This window comes from Chrysochloris asiatica, unplaced genomic scaffold (genome assembly GCF_000296735.1).
Source record: "Chrysochloris asiatica unplaced genomic scaffold, ChrAsi1.0 scaffold00062, whole genome shotgun sequence".
Lineage (NCBI taxonomy): Eukaryota > Metazoa > Chordata > Mammalia > Afrosoricida > Chrysochloridae > Chrysochloris > Chrysochloris asiatica.
The window spans coordinates 5220151-5245017 of record NW_006408580.1 but is presented as its reverse complement, the minus strand read 5'-3'; the positions used below and the strand labels follow the sequence as shown (position 1 = coordinate 5245017).

At 39.8% G+C, this 24867-nt stretch overlaps 1 protein-coding gene across 1 annotated transcript in view; it reads right to left on the bottom strand.

The window, feature by feature from the left end:
* Positions 1–17730, bottom strand: part of LOC102840594 (FUN14 domain-containing protein 1-like) — a 33214-nt gene extending 15484 nt beyond the window's left edge. The window contains exons 1-3 of the mRNA XM_006864253.1: positions 17703–17730; positions 16873–17029; positions 12942–13017 (exon numbers count right to left, since the gene is read on the bottom strand). Of these exons, the coding sequence (XP_006864315.1) occupies positions 12942–13017; positions 16873–17029; positions 17703–17730 (261 nt within the window). The remainder of the gene's footprint in view (positions 1–12941; positions 13018–16872; positions 17030–17702) is intronic.
* Between the last annotated feature and the right edge of the window lie 7137 nt (positions 17731–24867).

The following is a 24867-nucleotide window of genomic DNA, read 5'->3' as shown; positions in this document are numbered from 1 at the left end:
TCTTCTCAAGCTGATCTTTGAAATTTTCTGTTCAGCTCTTACACCTCCTAATTTCTTCCATTTGCTCTTCTGACATCCATTTTTTACCTTTTCCCTCTTTCTTGTCTTCAAAAATGACTTTTTGCTTTCTTCATGTATGCTGCTCTTGATGTCATCCCACAACTCTTTTGGTCTTGGAAGAAGGAGTGATGAACTACTTCTGAAAATTTAGTTACTGAAAACCTTATGAATAGCACAGAAACACTGTCAGATATAATGCCGGAAAATGAGTCCTTCAGGTTGGAAGGCACTCAAAATGCAACTGGGGAAGGGCTGCCTCCTCAAAGTAGAGTTGACTGTGATAACGCAAATGGAGTAATGCCTGTGGGAGAAAAGCCCGTGGGACCTTCATTTGCTGATGGGGCACAACTCAAAATGAAGAGATACAGCTGTAAACATGCACTGAAAATCAGAACATGGAATGTACGAAGTATGAATCTGGGAAAACTGGAAGTTGTCAACAATGAAATAGAACGCATAAACATTGATATCTTAGGCATTAGTGAGCTGAAATGGACTGGTTTTGGTCATTTTGAATCTGACAACTACATGGTTTATAATGCCGGAAATGACAAATTGACGAGGAATGGTGTTGCATTCATCGTCCAAAAGAACATATCCAGATCAGTCATGAGGTACAACACTGTCTGTGATAAGATAATATCCATGCGCCTACAGGGAAGCCCAGTTAATATCACTATTATTCAAATTTATGCACCAACCACTAAAGGCAGTGAGGATGAAATAGAAGAATTCTACCAACTTCTTCAATCTGAAATCAATCAAACATGCAATCAAGATGTATTGATCATTACTGGTGATTGAAATGCAAAGGTTGGGAGCAAAGAGGAAGGATCAGTAGTTGGAAAATATGGCCTTGGTGATACAAATGATGCTGGAGAACACATGATAGAATTCTGCAAAAAATCAATGATTTGTTCATTTCAAATACCTTCTTTAGACAGCATAAGAGACAACTATACACATGGACCTCACCAGATGGAATACAAAGAAATCAAACTGACTACATCTGTACAAAGAGACGATGGAAAAGCTCCATATCATCAGTGATAATTACTGGTGATTGGAAGGCAAAGGTTGGAAACAAAAAGGATCAGCAGTTGGAAAATATGGCCTTGATAGGAACGATGCTGGAGGTCACATGACAGAATTTTGCAAGACCAATAACTTCTTAATTGCAAATATTTATTTTAAACAACATAAAAGGTGACTAAACACATGGACCTCATAAGATAGAATATACAGAAATCAAATTGACTACATCTGTGGAAACAGATAGTGGAAAAGCTCCATATCAGCAGCTAAAACAAGGCCATGCAGAAGTTATGGAACAGGCCAACTGCTCATATGCAAGTTCAGGGGGCTGAAGCTGAAGAAAACTGAAACAAGTCCACAAGAGTCAAAATATAACCTTGAACATATCCCACCTGAATATAGAGATCATCTCAAGAACAGATTTGATGAATTAGAAACTAATGACCGAACACCTTAAGAGTTGTGGTATGACAACAAGAACATCATACAGAAAGAAAGCAAAAGGTCATTAAGATAAGAAAGAAGGAAAAGACAAAATGGATGTCAGAAGAGACACTGAAACTTGCTCTCCAGCATAGAGATGCTAAAGCAAATGGAAGAAATGAGAAGATATAAAGAGCTGAACAGAAATTTTCAAAGGGCAGCTTGAGAAGACAGTCAACAAGAAGAATATGGCATCAGGATTGGAGAAAGACTCATTAACAATCTGCGATACGCAGATGACACAATCTTGCTTGCTTAAAGAAAAGAGGAATTAAAATACTTACTGATGAAAACCAAAGACCACAGCCTTTGGTATGGGTTGCATCTCAGTGCAAAGAAAACAACAATCCTCACAACTGGACCAATAAATATCAAGATAAATGGAGAGAAGACTGAAGTGGTCAAAAATTTCATTTTGCTTGTATCAACCATTAACACTCATGAAAGCAGCAATCAAGAAATCAAAGGATGTATTGTATTAGGCAAATCTGCTGCACAAGACCTCTTTAAAGTATTCAAGAGCAAAGATGTCAGTTTGAGGACTAAGGTGCATCTGACTCAAACCATGATATTTTCAGTAGTCTCATATGCTTGTGAATGTTGGACAATGAGTAAGTAAGACCGTAGAAAACTCGATGCATTTGAGTTATGGTGTTGGAGGAGAATATTAAAAGTGCCACGGACTTCCAGAAGAAAAACCAAATCTGTGTTGGAAGAAGTATAGCCAGAATGCTCTTTAGAAGCCAGGATGGCCAGACTTCATCTCTCATACTTTGAATATATTATCAGGAAGGACCAGTCCATGGAGAATGACATCACACATGGTAAAATAGAGGGTCAGCGATAAAGAGGAAGACTCCCAAAGAGATGGATTGACACAGTGGTTGCAGCAATGGGTTTAAGCGTAACAACGATTATAAGATTGGCACAGGACCGGTCAATGTTTCAGACTGTTGTTCGTAAAGTCGCTATGAGTCACTACCGACACAACAGTACCTAACAACAGCAAAACTGCCTGAAATATCTGAACGGAATATCACAAGTAAGTTGTTGTTGTTGCTGTTGTTAAGTGTTGTCGAGTCAATTCCGACCCATAGCGACCCTGTATAGGGTTTCCGAGGAGCAGCTGGTAAGCTGGAACCACTGACCTTGCAGTTCAAATGGCTTTGCAGTCTAGCACATTAACCCACAGCACCACACCAGGACTCCATAGTAAGTTATTATTGTTGTTGTTATTAAGTGCAGTTGAGTCGATTCCGACCCATAGCGACCCTGTATAGGGTTTCCCAGGAGCAGCTGGTGAGTTTGAACCACCGACTTTGCAGTTCAAATGGCTTTGCAGTCTGGTACATTAACCCACAGCAGCACACCAGGACTCCATAGCAAGTTAGGCCCCCAAAATAATAAAATCAAAAGATAATCACATGTGTAGTACAGAATTAAGCCATATATATCATTATAAATCACTTGTAACACACTTATCCTTTATAATCTTTTAATGTATCACTTTTGCTGTTGGTGTTAAGTGACATCAAATCGGTTAGAACCCATAGTGACCCAGTGTAGGGTTTTCAAGGAATGACTGGTGAGCTTGAACCACCTACCTTGCAGTTCAAACCGACTTTGCAACCCAGCGCATTAATCCAGTGCCACACCAGCACTCCTGTATCACTGACTTTTAATCATACACAAAATACTTCAGATAATAAAAATATTTGGTTTCATATTCTCTGTGAATGACTCCAAAGAAGAATTTGTCTACCTTGCTGCCTATGTTCACTCACTATCACTTCAAATTCAAACTTCAGCAAAACAGAGGGGTGATCAAATCAAATGCAAAGTGTAAGCTTTTTCTGACAGTATTTGGCAAGCAATTTGGACCACGAGCATGGGGTGATGACAAGCCTTAGAGAAAGGAGGCTTTTCTACACATAAATTATAAAGACTTATTACTTACTTTTACTAAGTGAGTAAACCAGTTGATTTCTTTGAAGCTTTTGAAGAGTTTAACTTTTTGCTCAGTCTATCTTCTTATTCAATCCAAAGTTTGTTGAGTGCAAAGATTTTATGTATGTTTGGTTTAATTTTTGGTGAGAAAAAACCCCCAAAATATTATCTATGCCACCAGTCATCAGCAATCCTCAACTCAATTGTTATTTTCAAGACATTTTAAATTAATTTTTTAAAAGTTAATCCTTATGCCATGAGTTATACTGATGATGAATAATCAAAATATCTTTAAATACATTCCTTATCTTCTCCTAGCAAATGAAAAAAGGAAGTCATTTAATGGCAGATTACGAAATTCTCACAAACAGCAATCTATATACAATTCATAAATAGATTTCTAACATACGCTTTTGTCAAAGAAAAGTAATATATCTCGGGTTAGCTAAGCTATTTTGTGTAGTATCAAGAACCCTGTATGTATGCTTTTGGGTAAAATGTCAAAACAGTAGCTGGGACCATAAAAACATGGAGATGCTTTTGATGTCAATGCCTCTCTGGGCTCTCCTTCTGACATCTCCAAGCAGTCATAGCATCTCCAACACTATACACATACACCCACACACCTCAACATTGACCTTGTCGTTATGTTTGTTTGCGATTACCTAACTCTCCCGGCGGATTGTGAATCTCAATGTTCCTAGAGTCCAGAATGTTAGGAAACGAATGAGTGAATAAAGACTGTGAAAACACACTAACTCTCCAAAGCTGTATTTAATGCGGCTCAAATAACTCAGCAACAATGTGACTGTGCTAGATTATCTCAAATAACTTAATTCCCAAAGGCCTTTAATGAGCGGGTGATCTGTCTGATATTGAAGTGAACTACCATACTTGAAAGTCAGTGGTTCAAACTCACCAGCTGCTCCTTGGAAACCGTACACAGGGTCGCTATGGGTCAGAATCAACTCAACAGCACTTTAACAACAACAACAAACCATACTTGAAGAAGTTTTCTTGAGAAGTTCACTGCTATCTTTTCTTGGAGGAAAATCTCATTAAACTGAAAGAAAGGAGAAGCATCCAAACTAAGCAGCACATGCCAAAACAAAGATGACCCAAGACCACCAATCTGATCCATCATCTAATACCGTCTCAAGAACTAACCACACAGGGCTCAACTCAGTCTTGTTGACCTAGAACTTACACCTAAGAAATTACAGGGAAATGCATACCAGCTGATCTGGGTTGAGAGTGAATGGGTGGGCAAGGTACCAACTACTTTTGAACATGAACTTTTTTAGACAGCTAAAGCAGTTCATGGTTTTAGGTAAAGAGGTATCATTAGAATAAAGGTCTACAAGTCAAAAATAACACCAGGCTCTCAAGTGTTATTCATCAAACCCATGTCTGATGAACTGCTGCTTGTAAGTCTCACTACATGGTGATCTAACTGGGCAGTTTCATTGAGGGAAACTCCAAATTCACATCTTTAGATCTTTTTACTTGTTGGGTTGGTCAGATTTCCCAGAGAAGAAAAAGCCCCATCCACACATTTAGAGCTTTCCATCAGCTTTGAGTGCCCTATTGTTAAATATGAGCAGATATCAGGCATCAGGAGTCCTGGTGTGGCGCTGTAGGATAAGCACCGTTTAAATCACAAGACTGATAGTTCAAATGCACCAGTTGCTCGTGGGAAACCTTATACAGGGTCTACAGGTCACTATTAGCTAGAACCGACTCGACAGCACTTAGCAACAACATCATACATCAAGGAATGCCTATACCATGAGAAAGACCAAAGCAAACAAAGAAACAGAAAGAAGAAAAAAAAAAAAAAAAAGAATTAAAAATTTAGAGGAACACAGATTTTGGAGGGAGAAAAAAATTTAAAAGAAAGTTATCCCCCCACCCGCCAAAAACCCTAGATCATTTATGTTCCCAAAGATGAAAAACGATAATGCACATGTAAAAGAACTCCCAATGGCAAAATCTAGAACAATTTAGGCAACACAATAAAGTAACACTGGATTATAAACCAAAGTATAAATTATCTGAGTCAATACTGATAATAAATGATTGAAAAAAATTAATAGAGAAAAAATAAATATCCCATGCAGAAGATTTCTAAAATAATTTGTCTAGACTCTGCCCTTAAGGATGTGGAGTGTAACTTCTTCTCAAGTGTGAACAGTGCATACATAGTGACTTCCCCCTAAAACGTACAGTATGGAAAGGGGGACACGTTGGCAGGAACTTTCATAAAGGGCTGGTGGGATTGTAATTAATGTATCCTTTCTGGAAGGCTACTGAACACTCAAAAGGCTAAAATATGTGCATTTACTTTGCCTCAAGAGAGTGTATGTAAATAGCTGTTCACTGTAGTGTTTGTAAAACTGAAAAAATTAACTGCATAGATGAACATGTTATGTAGATGCTAAGAATTTCATGCAGGGCAAACCACTGACTAGATCAATACTGAACCTGAAGGCCATTAAGGAAATCGTATCATTGTAGCATCCAGTGATTAAAGACAACTTTCAACCTCTGCCAGTGCTAAGAACCCTCTATTCTCAATTCAAATTAGAGACCACATTTCAACTACAACATCTCTCATCAACATCACAGATCTACAGACAGACAAAATGACTTTCAAAGATACTAGTGCTTCAGAAAATAATCTATCTCTAAGCTATGGACAACATTGCGAAGTATGAGTATTCTGGAACACTTAATTGTGCTCATGAGGAATCTGTACCTGAACCATGAAGAAGTTGTTTGAACAGAACATGGGAACACTGAATGGTTTAAAATTTAAAAAGGTGTGAGACACGGTTGTATTCTTTCACCATACTTATTCAACCCATATGCTGAGCAAATCATCCGAGAAGCTGTGTTCTATGAAGAAAAACGTGGCATCAGGATTGAAGGAAGACTCATTAACAACCTGCGATATGCAGATGATACAACCTTGCTTGCTGAAAGTGAAGAGGACTTAAAACATTTACTGATGAAGATCGAAGAGCACAGCCTTCGATATGGATTACATCTCAATGTAAAGAAAACAAAAATCCTCACCAATGTACCAATAAACAGCATTCTTATCAATGGATAAAAGATTGACGTTGTCAAGGACTTCATTCTTCTTGGATCAATTATCAACACTCATGGAAGCAGCAGTCAAGAAATCAAATGACATATTGCATTAGGCAAATCTGCTGCACAAGATCTTTTTAAAGTAGCAAAGATGTCAGCTTGAGAACTAAGGTGTGCCTGATCCAAGCCATGGTATTTCAGTAACCTCATATGCATGCAAAAGCTCAACAGTGAATAAGGAAGACTGTAGAAGAATTGATGTTTTTGAGTTATGGTGTTGGAGGAGAATATTGAAAGTGCCATGGGCTGTCAAAAGAACCAATAGATCCGTTTTGGAAGAAGTGCAGCCAGAGTGCTCCTTGGAGGCCAAGATGGCCAAACTTCGTCTCTCATACTTCAGACATATGGTCAGGAGGGACCAGTCACTGGAGAAGGATATCATGTTTGGTAAGGTAGAGGGTCAGAGAAAAAGAGGAAGACCCCCAACGAGATGGACTGGCCAAGTGGCAGCATCGATGGACTCAAGCATGGCAACAGTAGTGAGGTTGGCCCAGGATTGGGCGATGTTTCGTTCTGCTGTGCATAAGGTCGCTATGGGTCGGTACCGACTCGATGGTACCTAACAACAATAATAAAAGTCTCATTGAAGGGATTTTCTTCTAATTATTGCATTGGTTGAAGTTAGAAGCTGGGAGGGGACAAGTCACACATAATCCATGCCACCTTTCCAATCTCCTATTAAAAATTCATTTAAATTATACCTCATTTAGATATTACCAAACATCTTCAGACAGTGAGTTGCTGGGCCTGGGGGCTCAGGACCATCGTCTCACCATGGTCAATTGGCATAACATATTCCACCAAGACAGTGTTCCACATTCTACTTTGGTGAACAGCGCCTGGGGATCTTAAACATTCATGAGAGGCCATGTAAGGTGTAGCTATTAGTCTCTCCATGTGCAGAAGAAAATAGTGATGAGAATTGAAGAGGCTTGGAATCAATTAGTCCAACAAACTAATTGAACATGTGAAAATCATTCTCCACAACTCTTGAGATCAGAAGAGATCGATAGTGCCCAGCTGCCACTACCAACTACTGTGAAAGGGTCCCAGATAGAGTAGTAGAAAATGTAGAACAAAACTTCAAATTACTTTAAAAAAAAAAAAGACCGGACTTACTGGTCAAAAAGAGAGAGGAGGAACCTGAGACTGTGGCTCTGGACCACCCTTCAGGTCTGGAAAGAACTCACCCTCATGGCCCAATTTTCAGCCAAGCAGTAGATAGGTATATAGTGGAGAAAACCACACTAGTAAGGCATGCTCACAATGGAACGATCAACCATTCAAAATCAAAGGGGCAACATGCACCTAAGGACAAAGTTGAGAAAGGATGGGAAGGTGGGTTGAATGGAAATAGGAAGCACAGGGAGGAAAACAGGACAATTGTTTCTGCATGGAAAAGACTGCAATCACTGAGATGAAACAAAGTGCATGATTTGTTGAATGTAAAACTGATGATCTTGTCTGTAAATTTTCATTTAATTCAGAATAAGAAGTCTAAAAAATAAATACCTCAATAAAGCTGTTTAAACGGGAGCTCTAGTAGAGTAGTGGTTATGAGTCGGGCTGCTAACTTCAAGGTCAGCAGTTCAAAAGCACCAGCTGTTACGTGGGAGAAAGATGAAGCTTTCTGCTCCCGTAAAGATTTATAGCCTTGGAAACCCTATACAGAGTCCCTATGAGTCGGCACCAACTCCATGGCACATAACCAACCAACCAACCAACCAACCACAAGCTGTTAAAAACAACAATTTTAAAAAGATGCTAAGGTAACATTAAAAGAACAAACAAACAACAAAAAGCTAGTGAACAGAAAACATGGTAACAGAAATGAAAAAAATAAGAGTTAGGAGATGACACTGAAGAAATAATCCAGAAAGTAAACCAAAAAGACAGAAAGAAAAGATAAGGAAATTAGACAATCAATCCAGGAGATCCATATAATTAGGAACTACAAAGAAAAAGCTGAGAAAAAACAAAGAAAAGGAAATCTTTACTAAATAAGTATCAAGAGACTATACCAACACTGAAAGACAAACATCTCCACTGAGGGCCCATTGAGTTTCCAGCACAGTAGATAAAAAGAGACCATGGCAAAGCACATCACTGTGAAAAATCAAACCACTAGGGAAAAATAGAAAAGCTTATAAATGTTTACTGAGAGAAGGAAAAAATAGAAAGGTTCATAAATTAGAATTATTTTAGACTTAACAGCACCACTAGAAATCTGAAGACAATGAAGAAATACCTAGACATACGTGAGCATAAAATAAAAATTTCAAACATGCTAAGTCTCAAAACAACACTTCCCAAGCTTAATTTCTCAGAAAGTTACTAGAGGATGTGTCCCACCAAAAGAAAAGAATATATGGAAGACACATACAAGATACAGGAAAAAGGTAACCCCAGGATGGTATTGAAGGAACATCCCAGAAGAGCAGCTGTACTCTGTAGGATAAGCACTGGACTGCGAACCACAAGGTTGGTGGTTCCAGGACACGAGCCATTCCATGGGAGAAAGATGAGGTTTTCTGCTTCCGCAAAGATTTACAGAGTTGCTATGAGTGGGAACAGACTCCATGACACTTAACAAAAACACATCAAACCCACTACTTTCAAGTCTATTCCGACTCACAGTGCCCCTATTAGACAGAGTAGAAGTGCCTCAAGGCTGTCACTCTTTACAGAAGCAGACTGACACATCTTTCTCCTGCAGAGAGGCTGGTGGGTTCCAGCTACTGGTCTTTTCGTTAGTAGCCGAGTGCTTTAGCCACTGTGCCACTAGGGCTCCAAAACACCTGTACACCAGGCCTAAAAAACAAGCTGAACATAAGACTCTGGGAGCAAGTTTGTGAAGGAAACTAAACTTATAGACTATTTGATGCATATGACCGCACTGAGAAGAGATTTAGATAGGTAAAAAGTTTGAAATTGAGTTAGTGACGTACACATTAAAAATGAGGATAAGCACTAGACTGCTAACCAAAAGGTCGGCAGTTCAAATCCAATAGTACTCTTCCGAAACCCTTTACAGAGTTGCTATGAGTCAGAACTGACTTGACTTGATGGTACTCTACTACAATAAACATTAAAAACAAAGCCAACCAAAACACAGTATTTTATTAGCAAAGAGTTTTGACGTGGCTCAGTGACAAATAACATTTATATTCATAATAACCAAAATCAGGGGTTAGCAAACTATAGTCTGCAGGCCAGCGGCCTGTTTTTGCAAATAATATTTTACTGAAACACAACAATACCCATTTATTTACATACCAGGTGCTTCACAAACTTCATGGACAAAGTCCATTTTTTCTTGATGCGCCCATGTATTATGGCTATGGCTGCTTGCATGCTACAATCACTACGTTGATATATGGCTTGCAAGCCTAGTTGAGCTGCTAACCTCAAGGTCAGCAGTTTGAAACTACCAGCCATTCCGCGGGAGAAAGATGAGGCTTTCTGCTCCCGTAAAGATTTACAGCCTTGGATACCCTGTACAGAGTTGCCATGAGTCGGAACCAACTCCACAGTACATAACCACCACCTTTTAAGAAGTTTGCAGACCCATGGATCTACACTCTGTTGTTGGCAGTGAAATTCCAATTCCAGTACGTCAGAGTATATTCCAAACACACTGACTCTCTGCAGATAGTAATTACAAATCCTGGTTAAAGCATAAGCGTGCCAAAGGTTGTTTTTATTTTTTTTAAACAGGGGGTTGGGGCTTGGGGGAACAGATTTGAAGGGGACTTGTAACTTGGAAACTTATAGAAAGGGACCAATATAAGATGTGGTTAGCAGTCCTACAGCATCATACCAGAACTCCAATGTATGGTAAGCCAGGGGGATGTAACCTACTCTTCTCAAGAGGAAGAAAATCAACAGGCATCAAACCTGGCACAGCTCAGACATTGGACTTTAAAACAGCTATGCTTTAAAACAGTGGGAAAAAAACCTAGATATCTCACCAGAGAAACAGAAAAACATGAAAAGAACGAAATGGAAATTCTAAGTGGAAAATAAAATATCTGAAATAAATTCACTGGGTTGGCTAAATGGCAGAAAGCAGCTAACAAAGGAAAGATTCAGTGAACTTGAAGCTAGATAAATAGAAATTAGGCAATCTGAAAAGACTTAAACAAAGAACAACAAAACCTCAGAGGCCTATAGGACATTACCAAAATGTTGAACCTAGGAGACCTGGTATGGTGCTGTGGGCTAATGCGTTAATGTAAAATTGTTTGAACTGCAAGGTCAGTGGTTCAAGCTCACCAGCTGCTCCTTGGAAACCCTATACAGGGTCGCTATGGGTCGGAATTGACTCAACGGCACTTAACAACAACAATGTGACTCTGAAGTCATGTTCAAAAGGAGAGCAAGAATGGGGAAGAAAAATATTTAAAGAAATAATGGCCAAACCCTTTCTAAACATGGTTATAAAGACATGAATTTACAGATTCAAGAAGCTCCATGAGCTCCACAATTATGAGAGAACAATATTAGGATGATGCAGGGGAACAGAAACTTGCATGTGTGTGAGGAATACTGAAGAGACAGGAGGGTATGGGTAGAGCAGAGCAGTTCAGCAAACAGAAATTAAATTCTCACATTCTATAATGAGAAGCCAACAATTAATGCCTAAAATGGAAAGATCAAGACATACTCAACTTGTTTAGAAAAAAGGGGATACATACCTTAGAACCTATCTGCTAAGAGTTGAAAGTGGTTGCCTCAAAGGAGGGGGAAGACGGGGGTGGGAAGAAAGATGTTGTTGTTGTTTAGTGCTGTCAAGTGGGTTCTGACTCAATGACCCTGTATAGGGTTTCCAAGGAGCAGCTAGTAGATTTAAACCACTAAACATGTGGTTAGCAGACCTATGCTTATCTTACTTGACCCTCTGAATTATGTGCATATAACACTGAAAAACTAAAAAAGAAATTTTAAATATACCACTGACTATTTGGAGTTCTGGTGTGGCACTGTAGGATAAGCAAATGACTGCTAACCACAAGGTTGGCAGTTCAAACCCACCAGCCACTCCTTGGAAACCTTTTACAGGATCACTATGAGTCAGAACTAAGTGGACAGCACTTAACAACAACAACACGATCTATTTTAAGACAATGATGTAATTAATATCTACTTGAAAACACTCAATACTAAGTTACTGGAAAATCATTAAGATTTTAATTTAAATTTATCTTTAAACATGATAAAGGTGGTAAAAAATTTGTTACTGAGTTACTCTCGTTCTCAGGTATTTTCAATTTGGGGATTTCTGATATTTGATCCTCAAGGAAAGACATTCTGGAAAAATATATGCCAAACAGACATGAATGGCAGACATCCTGTAAAGGCAAAGCATTTTTAGACCTTATCTAAAGGAACATTAAAAAATTTTAAAAATCGCAAAATTTCAAAGTCCGCCTGTCTCAGAAATAGGATTATGGGTTATTTTAAAATCCAATCTATCACTTTCTATATTATTATGGGTCCCTGATTTTAAAAGTCATGTTAGAATTGCTAATAGCAGTTTCTTATGTGGAAGAAACTACATGTCTAGAAAATGGGAAAGAAACGGACTTTTTAAATTATATATACTGAGTGTTGTTAATTTTAAATATATGTTTTAAAAATGGTCAGTATGAATGGGTTTCATCATTATATTGATGAAAAGCTTATTTTGCCAGGGAAATGCTTCACAGGATATTTGGTTAGGCAATAATATAAAGAAGTCCTGGCATGGCGCTATGGGTTAATGCACCGGACTGCAAAGGCGTTTGAACTGTAAGGTCAGCAGTTCAAGCTCACCAGCTGCTCCTCAGAACCCAATATAGGGTCACTATGCGTTGGAACTGACTTAACAGCACTTAACAATAATATAAAGGAAAGTAAAACAAAAACAAAACAAATCCACTGCCATTAAGTCAATTTCGGACCCTATATAGGGTTTCTAAGACTATAAATCTTAAATGGGAACAGACAGCCTCATCTTTCTCCCACAAAGGAAATTAAGCAGCTATTAAGAAGACAATTTTAAGCTGTCGTTTGAATAGTTAGAAGCAAACTATACTTTAAAAATCTAGACATAATTGTCTTTCATGACAGATGCAAACTTTCAAAACTCATTTTAGTGTTCCCATAAGCCTGAGAGAAAAACACCACCTTCAATTAAAATACACAGAAATGAAATGGCTAGCATTGCCTTAGTTTCACAGGGCTATCTATGTGAGCAGAGACAAGCAGCTCTGACATACCTGAAGGAGAAGAAAGCCACCACCTACGGCAGTTGCTGCAAGTTTTCCAACTTTCTGGAACAAAAATCCAGCACACCTTTAATGAAAGAAATGACAAAAGATGAGAATGATCAATGTACTAAACACTTTCCCCTCTGCTAGTTTCCACTGCTTTCCTATTCCTAAGAAAATCTTTGTTGTTGTTAAAGTGCCACAGAGTCAGTTCTGACTCACAGAGACCCTGTATAGGGTTTCTGAGAAGCTGGTGGGTTTGAATAGCCAACCACGTGGTTTGCAGTCCAGTGTTGATCCTCCAGCACCACACCAGGAGTCCGAGATAATCTTAGTATCATCCGATTTTTCTTTTTTTTTTTTTTGCTCATGTCCTCCACCTACTCAGAAACCCTTACTGTTTCCTTTCAGTTAAGTCAAAAACACATAATTTGCTTTAAAATAAGGAATAGAAAGAAGAGGAGGATTAAGAAGAAAGAAGACTGGCTACTGAAACTGGATGATGGGTACTCAGGGAGTTATCTTCCTTCTATTTTATCTTCCTTCTATTTATCTTTAAGCTGAAATTTACCATAATAAAAATGTTTTCTTTTGTTTTTTTTTAAAGTCAAGATACTCCACACTTGGGTCAACCTCCACTCTACCCAACTCGGTTCCAACCTAACTAGCTTTCATCAAGCTAGTAATCTCCCTGAATCTAGGGGTTTCTGGCTAGCTCTGCCTAGCTAAAGTTTTCCTGATCTGTAAGGTCCATCTAGAGTTCCACCTTTATACTTCAGCTCATCTTTCCCACACATTTAACCTATTTTGTCTCATCTATTCTGTAAAAGAATGTCAGTTCCCATACTTCTTTAATGGTTAAATCTCTCCTTCAGTGAACTCAAACATTCCCTTTAATATTCCAGATCCCTAAAGAGCAAGGAGTCCTGGTGTGACGCTGTGGGTTAATGCACCAGACTGTAAAGCCGTTTGAACTGCAAAGTCAGTGGTTCAAGCTCACCAGCTGCTCCTCTGAAACCCTATACAGGTTAGCTAAGGGTCAGAACCAACTCGACGGCAATTAACAACAACAACAGTGCAAAAGAAGCCCTGGTGGTGCAATGGTTAAGTGCTCAGCTACTCACCTAAAGGTTGGTGGTTCAAACCCACCCGTGGCTTTGTGGGAGAAAAGACGTGATGGTCTATTCCCATAAAGACTACAGCCTATGAAACCCCATGGGTCACTTCTGCTTTGTCCTACAGGGTAGTTATGGGTAGGAATCAACTCAATGGCACATAATACTGTGCAAAAGAATCACAAATTTTGAAGTCTAGTCTTCCCAAAGGACATTTTCCAATTATATTTTTGATTTTTCTAGCACTCAGAACCCCACATTCAAAATGCCCTAAACCAACAAAACCAACTGTTGATAAGGTCTCAATGTTGAAGTGCCAGCACCATTTTCCAGGCACACAACCTCAGATGCATCGCAGACTAAGCCTTCTTCATCCTCTCCTTGGGCCAGCTGACTGCCACGTTTTGCTTACTTTATAACATGATTGGGCCATTTCCTTTCCTTGATGTCAAGGGCTAATACTGGTCAGGTGTCTATTACCGTGCCTCCAGACCACTCTAACTGCTCTTCCCACCCTCGTCTCTCCTAGCAGCCACCCATCTTGATGTCAGTTTTATCTTACTAGGCTCCAAAACCTACAGCTGGTGCTAATGTTAAGCGCTATTACGTTGGTTCTGACTCACAGCAAGCCCGCATAGGGTTTCCAAGGAGCAGATGGTGGGTTTGAACCTCCAACCTTGTGTTTAGAAGTCCAGTGCTTTTACTACAATGCCACACCAGGACTCCAAGCTATAGGCTGGATTGCTCTGAATTGTTAACTGTTAAGGATAATGGCTATTAACCTCTCATTTTTTAATGTATGCTGTGTGGCACTGTCTTAATGAAAAAAAAGGTTAATGCACTGGATTGCAAAGTCCAGTAGGTAGGCAGTTCAAGCTCACCAGCCGCTCTTCGGAAACGCTATACAGGGTAGCTATTGGTAGGAACCGACTCTAACAACAACAACAATGTATTATAATAGAGTTTTGGTGTGGTGCTGTAGGATAAGCACTCAACCACAAGGTCAGTTTGAAGTATAAGGTTAGCGGTTCAAACCCACCAGCTGCTCCTGGGGAATCCTATACAGGATAGCTGGAACTAACATGACGGCACTTCACCACCACCACCACCACCACATTTATTATTATATCAATTTCATACCTTTGGAAAATTGCAAAAATTTACACTGAATCTTGTCATTGTAACAAACCATTTTATACTATTAGAGCCCTACTGCAGCTCCTGGGCTAGCGCCCGGCTATAATGCAAATGTATGTATTACTATGTAAAGAGCATGTCCCTCAGTAAGAGGAGTCAGCATCAAGTGCTCAGAAAAGGAAGTGGAAGATGCAAACAGCAGCCAGGTCTCAACAATATCCGGGAGAGCTTGTTCCACAAGCATGTGTATCCACATAGCATTAGCCACTAAAATGAACCAACTAATCCCCCTTGGAGTCCTGGTGTGGCGCTGTGGGTTAATGAGCCAGACTGCAAAGCTGTTTGAACTGCAAGGTCATCAGTTCAAGCTCACCAGCTGCTCCTTGGAAACCCTATACAAGGTCACTATGGATCGGAACCAACTCGACGGTACTACACAACAACAATCCCCCTTGCTGTCTCTAGGCTCGCCCAGCAGACTTCTGCCAATTATCAGGCCTACAAATAAACAAGAGAATTTGACAATTCTACTTCTCAATTACTTCTTAATCTCTTTTTTTAAGACTGGGCTTCAGGCCCTGACTCACTTTAACCAAACATCTATGACACCAAATTGTAAGCTTATATGAGGGCCAGACCCAAAACTAGCAGACCAAGGTACAACCAATCTATGGAGAACTGTCTGAATGACCAGAGCCAAGAACAGACCTCTCTCATCTAATTGTGAGGTTTCTTTCACACAGCAGCATTAACACGCAGACTTAATGAATACATGCTGCACCTCTCCATTCCAGAATCTCCCCACATGACATTTTTACAAAAAGACAAGGTGGAGTTTGTGACTGTTCTAAGTGCATATAAAATGCAAATCAAATATATCTTATACTTATCAAGTATAAATACTGAAATTAATGCCATATCAATGTAACTTACAATTTAAGGGAAAAAAAACGATTGTCAGCTAAGCACCCCACTATAAAAATTCTCTACGGTCATGAGCATTTTCAAAACAAAGGGTTGGACTTGTTTCTAATCCTAGTTATGTGTCTAATCTTTCACTCCAGGAATACCCAAATTAGATCAATAGCAGCAAGTATGTAATCTGTGATCTGAATTGTTAACTGGTTGGGTTAATGCCTAGTGACTGCTCCCCCTTAATGTACTTCACAATGTTAGAAAGTAAGCAGTCAGCTTCCTTTAACAGAATCACCACTCGGCAGCGTTCTGAAAGCATTTGTGTGATCAGAACCAGCCCACAAAAGAAGGAAGAGAATCATCTATATCATCTTCACTCATTTTTAGTGAGGCAAAGGCCTGTTCTCTACAGCACTGGCAACTCAGGAGATCGGTTCTACAGTGTTGAGTTTCTCACCCATTTTTCCAGTTGGTTGATGAGTAAAAATCATTTTCATAGAATTAACTCTTAAATATGTTCCCCCATCTCTGAATCAGATGCACATTTGGTGAACTTGAGACTCAAAGGAAGGGTGGAGAGGGAACAGGGAGGGCGACCACCAAAACCAGCAGTGAGTCTGAATGTAGACCACTGAGAAAGGCCTCACAACTGGGCTTTTCGAGGATAACCCATCAAACCCACTGACTGTGTACAATCAGTCTGGCCCACCTACAAATGGGTAGCAGTCAGGCTCTTTATTTATGAAATGAAAAAGAAAAAAAGTTCTTCTCACCAGCCAGTCACTCCACCCATTACAATCTGAGTGGCTACTGAGTATTTTTCTACTATAGGTCCTGAACTGTGGCCAAACACTCGATTCCACCAGTGGTGTCTTCTTGCATACTCAGTTAAATCCAGCACTTCATATGACTCGTCATCACTTTCATAGTCTTCAAAACACAAAAATAGAAAAAAAAACATTAATTTAGAGTCAATCGAAACTCATAAATGCTCCATTTTATTATTATTGTTTAATGTTACAGTTCACGGATACTTTTGGCCTACAGCTAAAAATGTCCAGGTGTAAATTGACGCGTGTTGCTAGGACCTCAAGAAAGGGCTCAGAAATCATATTGCCCATCTCTCAACAAAGGCCCAACGGCCAGCCTCGGGGAACGGAGCCAGAAAGGTCACAGTTGCGGGGTAATGAAGGGTCACCCCCACCGCACCCCCACCAAAAAAGGGGGGGGGGGAATCTCAGTAGGATCGGGGCCAAAGCAGGGTCCATTTTCAGTGGGTGACGGCGGAGGGTTTGTCCTTTCAAAGAAATAATTTCAGTCAGATTTAAAAACAACAACAAAAAAAAACGCTTGAAGATAAAAATGAGTGGCTGGAAATGAAGGGTGGGCTCTGTGGGGGCGAGGGTCGTGCTCTCCACCCGCGCTCCCCAGAGAGGAGACGGAGAAGTGTATCTCGGAGGGGATACTCAAAGGGGCTGCCTCAAAAAAAAAAAAAAAAAACCACAGTTCCAGAGACCCTAGGGAAGGGGAGGAAGAGTCGCTCCGGGGCAGGGTCGGCAACTAAGCCGCTTCCCCAATACTACTTCGAGCCCGGGCCGCTCACCTTGGGGAGGGGGGTTCCGGGTCGCCATGATTCCGCCAGCGGCCAGTTGAGGGTGGTCCCCGCCCGCCCTCCTCTCTCTTACACGTTAAAGGCCGCTCTAGGCCGGTGCGGAAGTCTATGGTCTCTTTTTCCCTCTTCCTAGTCTCCCAGGCGCAACGTCTAGTCCCCGCCCTCTCCTCTCCAGCACGGGGCCTCCTGCGCAAGTGCAAAGATCTAGGGCGGGGGAGGGGAGGTCAGCGAGCAGCCCCTGCTAGGGCTTCAGGAAATGGAGTCTGCTGCACACTGCATCACTGGCTTCGGCCTTTCCACCCCGCCCCCTCAGCACCATTCCCAACCCCCAAGTTCCCTAACCCTAGTTTTGTTTCAAACAGCCTCAGAGTTGTGGGGGAAGGGGAAAGGAAGGTCCCTGGTGGTTTAGAGCGAAAATCAGTTTGGCATTGTGAACGCCGTACCAGAATTCAAGCCCTTGAGGAAAAAGGTTTTTATAAAGAGATAAGAGACACCCTGTTTCAAACCACATTTTTCTAAGGCAGCAAGAGCTCACCAACCCAACCGATGGAAAATTGTTTTAATGAGCTGCTGCAGAGAATTTGAACCTTTGGATCACTCCCTCTCCACGATCCTTGCCAGGAACTCAAAAGGCAGCTGACAGAGTAGGAACTGGCTTGACTCGAGTTCAAGAGGACCTAATTTTTAATCATCTTTATTTTTATAATTTAAATCTGACAGCAATGGTCAAGTTTTTCCACCCAGAAGCACCAAGGGATTCTGTAGAATGAAGAACCATGTTGATCAAATGACTAACTCAAGTTCACTAATAAACCAGCCCCCAAACTTCTTTTGAACTTGCATCCACATTGTGATTAAACAAACCCCCGTGGTATTTGTTTTAATAATAAAAAAGAAAGAAAACATCTGTTTTGGATTGAATTAATTAAAATATTGATTTATATAATTTCACTTGGCTTTTAGAACCTTGGTGTTTTAGACGCAAGGTTCTAAAGCCTATGGCTCCCAAAATTAAATTCGAAGACTGTCTGGAGTTGTTTGTCCCCCCAAAAAATCACTGCCATCGAGTCAATTCCGGTTTACAGCTACCCTAGATAGAGTTTCTAAGACTAAATCTTTGCAAGAGCAAGCAACCTCATTTTTCTCCTGGGAGCTGCAGGTGGGTTTGAACAGCCAACCTTGCTTAACACAAAGGGCCACCAGGCCTTCTGGAACTGTTGTTGTTGTGAAGTGCTGTCGATTCACACCATTGTTGTTGTTGTTGTCATGTACCATAGAGTCGGTTTCGACTCATAGCGACCCTGCACAGGGTTTCCGAGGCTATAAATCTTTACAGGAGCAGAAAGCCTCATTTTTCTCCCACGGAACAGCTAGTAGTTTCGAACTGCTGACCTTGCAGTTCACAGCCCGATTCGTAACCACTACGCTACCAGAGCTCCTTTTCTGGCCCATATCGACCCTGTATAGGGTTTCTGAGGAGCAGCTGGTGAGCTTGAACCGCCAACCTTGCAGTTCAAACAACTTTGCAGTCTGGCTCATTAACCCACAGCGCCACACCAGGACTGGAGCTATTAGTGTTCATTTAAAATTCAAAAGACAGTTCTTTTTATAAGACTCCATTTTTCAGAAACAAAGACTTTAGGGGACACAGCTCTTTATCTCCTCACCGAAACGTTTATCCAAAATATACCTATTTGAGTCCATACACTCCTTTCTCTCCATTGCCTCCCCATTCTTGTTAAGTTACTAATGAATAGCCAAATAATGCATTAGTGAAATAATGTTGTTGCTAGGTGCCTGAGTCAGTTCCCACTCTTAACAACCCTATGCACAACACTGCCTAGTCCTACATCATTCTCACAATCATCACTTTTGAACGCAAGTGCTCTAAAATGGGCACACTAATTCAACTCAAACCATATGTCCTACCCCTTCCCTTTTCTCCATCTAGCTCATGATACCTTTGCGAGGAAGGAGCAGACAGCCCCATCCTCTTGCAACTATACCGAAACCCCTTGTTCTCATGCTTTGGTTATGAAAGCCCCTCTTCCCACTCTTTGTTCTCTAGGAAGGGGCCCGGCAGCCCTGCACCTTGTGGCTTTCCTACTTTTACCGTGTTCTGCCTACCACGCTTAGCCGCCCCAATACATGTTAAACTTGTATACCAGTGATATAGAAAGACCGTAGCCCATGCTCCTTGATCGGAAAAACTTCACTGTCTAGCCGGCTGCCACTGGAGACAGCTGTCCATGTCTCTTGTCAGTAAGTTTCCTGTTGGCAAACCATTTATTTTATTTTCTGTAATAAACTAATGTCTCTTGGATTGGGTCCTGGTTTTGTTGTTGTTGTTGTTTTGTTTTTTAGTTTCTTGGCAACTACATACTCAGAAGGATTTTCCCTTCTAGGCCTAAACCCCAACATCATTGTTGGTGCCACTGTGTCAATCCATCTCCTTGGTGGTCTTTCTTTATTTCACTGACTCTCCACTTTACCAGGCATGGTGTCCTTCTCCAGAGACCAGTCCCTTCTAATAACGTCTTAAATATGAGACACAAAGTCTCGCCATCCTCGCTTCTAAGGAGCATTTTGACTGCACTTCTACCAAGACAGATTTATTTCTTCTTTCAGTCCATGGGACTTTTAACATTCTTCTCCAGCACCATAATTCAAAGATATCGATTCTTCTACAGTCTCCATATTCCTTGTCTAGCTTTCACATGCATATGAGATGATTGAAAATATCACGGTTTGGGTCAGGTGCATCCTAGTTGTCAAACTGATATCTTTGCTCTTGAACACTTTAATGAAGTCTTTTGTAGCCGATTTGTGTAATGCAATATGTCTTTTGATTTCTTGACTGCTGCTTCCCTGAGTGTTGATAGTGGATCCAAGCAAAATGAAATCTTTGACAACTTCAATCTTGTCTCCATTTATCATGATGTTATCTATTGGTCCAGTTGTGAGGATTTTTGTTTTCGGTAGTTTTTGGTCTTCATCAGTGGTGGTGGTGGTGGTTATGTGCCAATTCATAGTGACCCTATATAGGGTTTCTAAGACTGTAACTCTTTACGGGAGCACAAAGCCTCATCTTTCTCCCATGGAATGGCTAGTAATTTCAAACTGCTGACCTTGAGGTTAGCAGCCCAACTCATAACCACTATACTACCAGAGCTTCTTATTATGTGTATATAGCAGATTGTTAGTGAATTTTTTGGAATGGAGAAAAAGAAGAAAGGAAAATCATAAACCAGAAGAGCAAACTGGAGCACTGACTATGCTAATCACATTCTAGTGACACTTTCACAATATTTGCCAATTACAAAAAGTCAGGTTCATGTCAAGGAAAGGATGCTTAGAATCAGCGGCTATGGAGCAATGAGGAAAGATAATAGAAACAAAATGCTGCCTTTAGAATGCCAAAGAATAAACCTTAAACATATTCCAAAATTAGTTAAGTCAATCATCTCTCCAAAGACCTTGAGGCCTGAAAATAATTTTTAATGTGCTCTTCCCTCCCATTTTACAGCAGAATGTCCTTAGCATTTACCACAAACCACACTCCCAACTATTTTTTTTGCACATCTTATCATCAGTAATATATAATACATACAACGTTGCAGTACATCAATTGCTAATGTTATTCTCAGATGTTCTCTGGCAGATATTCCATTTTATTATTTACTGTTCAAAACATTGCTCTGTAGATTTAGTTTTCTAAACTAAAGCAGGGGCTTAAGTTGCTTTAAAATGTGGATCCAAATGCTGGTCACTTTGCTAAAGTTTTAGATTTGGGAAGCAGTGAGATATTAATACATGAAGCAAAAAAATGAAAAGGATTCTAGAAACAACTCTCACTAGTTTTCTGACTAGAAAATTATCGACATTCCCAGGGATAATCCAGGTGCTCTAGTACATTTCACAATTGACAAAATGCAGATGTCATCTTCATCATAGGAGTACATTTTTATGATGTATATTTTTAATGGATTAAAATATATCTATAAATTCATATGTAATGTGTCCAACTCCCAAAGACAAATTAAGATGGCATTTCTAAAGATGCTGCTAATAAAAAGCAATAATAATGAAAACTAAAAACAAAAAATGAGGTGTTTGACTTACATCAGAACTGATTCACACTGAAACGGAATCCCTTCCAGTATAGTGTGTTTTTTCTAGAGTGTATATTTTTCTTTCACAGAAGCAACCAAGTTGTCATTTTCTGGGCTGAGTGAAGACTAGTTTAATGTATAAATTATATACACAGACTTTCAAAAGTGCTGTGATCAGCCCGATATTCTCCAAGGGGTGATATGTGTATGCTTTCAAAATTCTTGTTTTAAGTAGTGAAAGTTAAATGATTTTTTTTTCAGATAGCATTAATAAACATTGTTGTTATGAGCACTGGTATCATCTTATCTAAAACTATTTTGTTGCTGTTGTTGAGTGCCCTACAATAGGTTCTGACTCATAGCAACTATATCTCATACAACAAAATCAAACACTACTTACAATCACTCCTATGCTTGAGCTCATTATTGCGGCCACTGTGTATTTACCTTCTTGAGGGTTTTCCTCCTTATTTATTGCTCTCTACTTTACCAAGTATAGTGGTGCTGTGGGTTAATGCGCCAGACTGCAAAGCCATTTGAACTGCAAGGTCAGTGGTTCAAGTTCACCAGCTGCTCCTTGGAAACCCTCTACAGGGTCGCTATGGGTTGGAACTGACTCGATGGCACTTCACAACAACAACAACAACTTTACCAAGTATGATGTCCTTCTCCAGAGACTGGTCCCTCCACAGACATGTCCAAATAGCTGAGATTTAAGTGTCATCATCCTCATTTCTACAGAGCATTCTGACTACATTTCATGACAGATTTGTTCATTTCTCTGGCAGGCCATGGAATATTCAATATTCTTCACACCATAATTCAAATTCATCAATTTGCTGGTCTACTTCATTCATTGTCCATACATACAGTGGTGGTGTGCCATGGAGTCGATTCCCACTCATAGCAACCCTGCATAAGGTATCCGAGGCTGTAAATCTTTATGGGAGCAGAAAACCTCATCTTTCTCTGGTGGAATGGCTGGTAGTTTCAAACTGCTGGCCTTAAGGTTAGCAGCCCAGCTCGTTAACACTCTGCTACCAGAGTTCCTTGTCCATACATATGAGGCTATTGAACATACCATGAATTGAGTTAGGGATAATCTACTCCTCAAATTTTCATCTTTACTTTTAATACTTTAAAAAGGTATTTTGCTGTAAATTTGCCTAAATCAATATATCATTTGATTTATTGACTGCTGGTTCCTAGGGCATTGATTATGGATCCAAGTAAAATGAAATCCTTGACAACTTTACTTAATCATTTCTCCATGTATCACTTAGTGGTGCAGTTGCAAAGGGGTTTGTCTTTATTTGTATAGAGATGTAATCCATACTAAAGGCTATGTCATCTTTAGTAAGTACTTCAAACTTTCTTCTTTTTCAGGAAGCAAGGTTGTATCTTCTGCATATCACAGGTTGTTTTGTTGATGGCCCTCCCTTCAATCCGGATGCAGTGTTCCTTTTAATATAGTCCAGTCTGTCAGATTATTTGCTCAGCATACAGATTGAATAAGTATAGCGAAAAAATACAATCCTGACACACATTTCTTGATTTAAACCACACAGTGTCCTCAGGTCTCTGTAGAAATTCCTCATGAGCATGATTAAGTATTCAAGAATTCTCATTCTTCATAATAATATCCATAATTTGTTCTGATCCACACAGTTGAATACCTTTGCATAACCAATAAAACATGGTTAAACATCTTTCTTGTATTCTCTGCTTTCAGCAATGATACGCCTCATTCCAAGTCCTCTTCTGAATCAGATTTGAATAATCTTAAGCAAAATTTTACTCACATGTGATATTAAAGATTAAGAAACGATGGTGTTGACGGAAGAAGTACAAGTTGTACTGAAGTCATTGGTGAGAAACAAAGCTATTCTTGATCATATGCTACCTCTTGAAATGGCTAAACATCGACCAATTCATTTTGGTACATTGACTCTGTGTATTCCATTCATCTTTGGATGCCCTCCATATTTTACACATAGAATCCTTCACTATTGCAACCTGAGGCTTGATTTTTTTTCTTCACTTGTTTAGGCTTCAGGAATGTTGAATGCGTTTTCTTTTCTGGTTTACTAAACTCCAGGTCTTTGCACATTTCATTATAATACTTTGTCATGTTGAACTGCCCTTTGAAATTTTCTGTTCAGCTCTTTTACATAATTTTTTCCAGCCATTTTAGTTTTTTATGTTCTAGAGCAAGTTTCAAAGTCTCATTTGACATCCATTTTTATTTTTCCTTTCTTTTTAATGACTTTTTGCTTTCTTCATGTATGATTTTCTTGGTGTCGTTCCGCATCTTCAGTCGTTAGTGTCTAATGCATTAAGTATGTTCTTGAAATTGTCTTTAAATTCATGTTGGATATGTTCAAGATCAAATTTTGGCTCTCATGGACTTGTTTTAATTTTCTTCAGCTTCTGCCTGAATTTTCATATGAGCAATTGAGGGTCTATTCCACAGTCAGCCCCTGGACTTGTTTCTTTGTTGTTGTTTTTTTTTTTTACACATTCTTTTTTTGTCTTTACGTTTTTATTGTGGATTGAGGGCAGATCATCAGTTTTACATTCAACAAATCACACAACTTGTCTCATCACAATGATTACAATCCCCTCCATGTGCCATCAGTTAACAGTATTTCTCTCTGTTCACTTTAGCTCTTTTTTTTTTTTTTTTTTTTTAACCACTCGGGTATATATAATAATTTACAGCACCAAAGGGCACATTCTACAAGTCTGCCTCCTGACCGCTATCTCTTAGTCCCTCCCTTCCCATGAATCTAGAGCCCTCAGCCACTCCCCCTCTCCATGTCCCCCTCTGCCTCCATCTCTGATGTCCCTGCTTCTCTGGATAAGGTCCCGCATTCCACTGTGCTCTTCTCCCTTAATGGTCCTAGGGTCATTTGTTTCTGGACTGTAAGATTAACTGCTCTCTCATTTTTGTTATACAACTTCTACCTTTACAATTGTGACAGTCGCAATTAGTCATGATAACAATTACTCACTATTGAATCATAAGAATCTTATCCCCATCT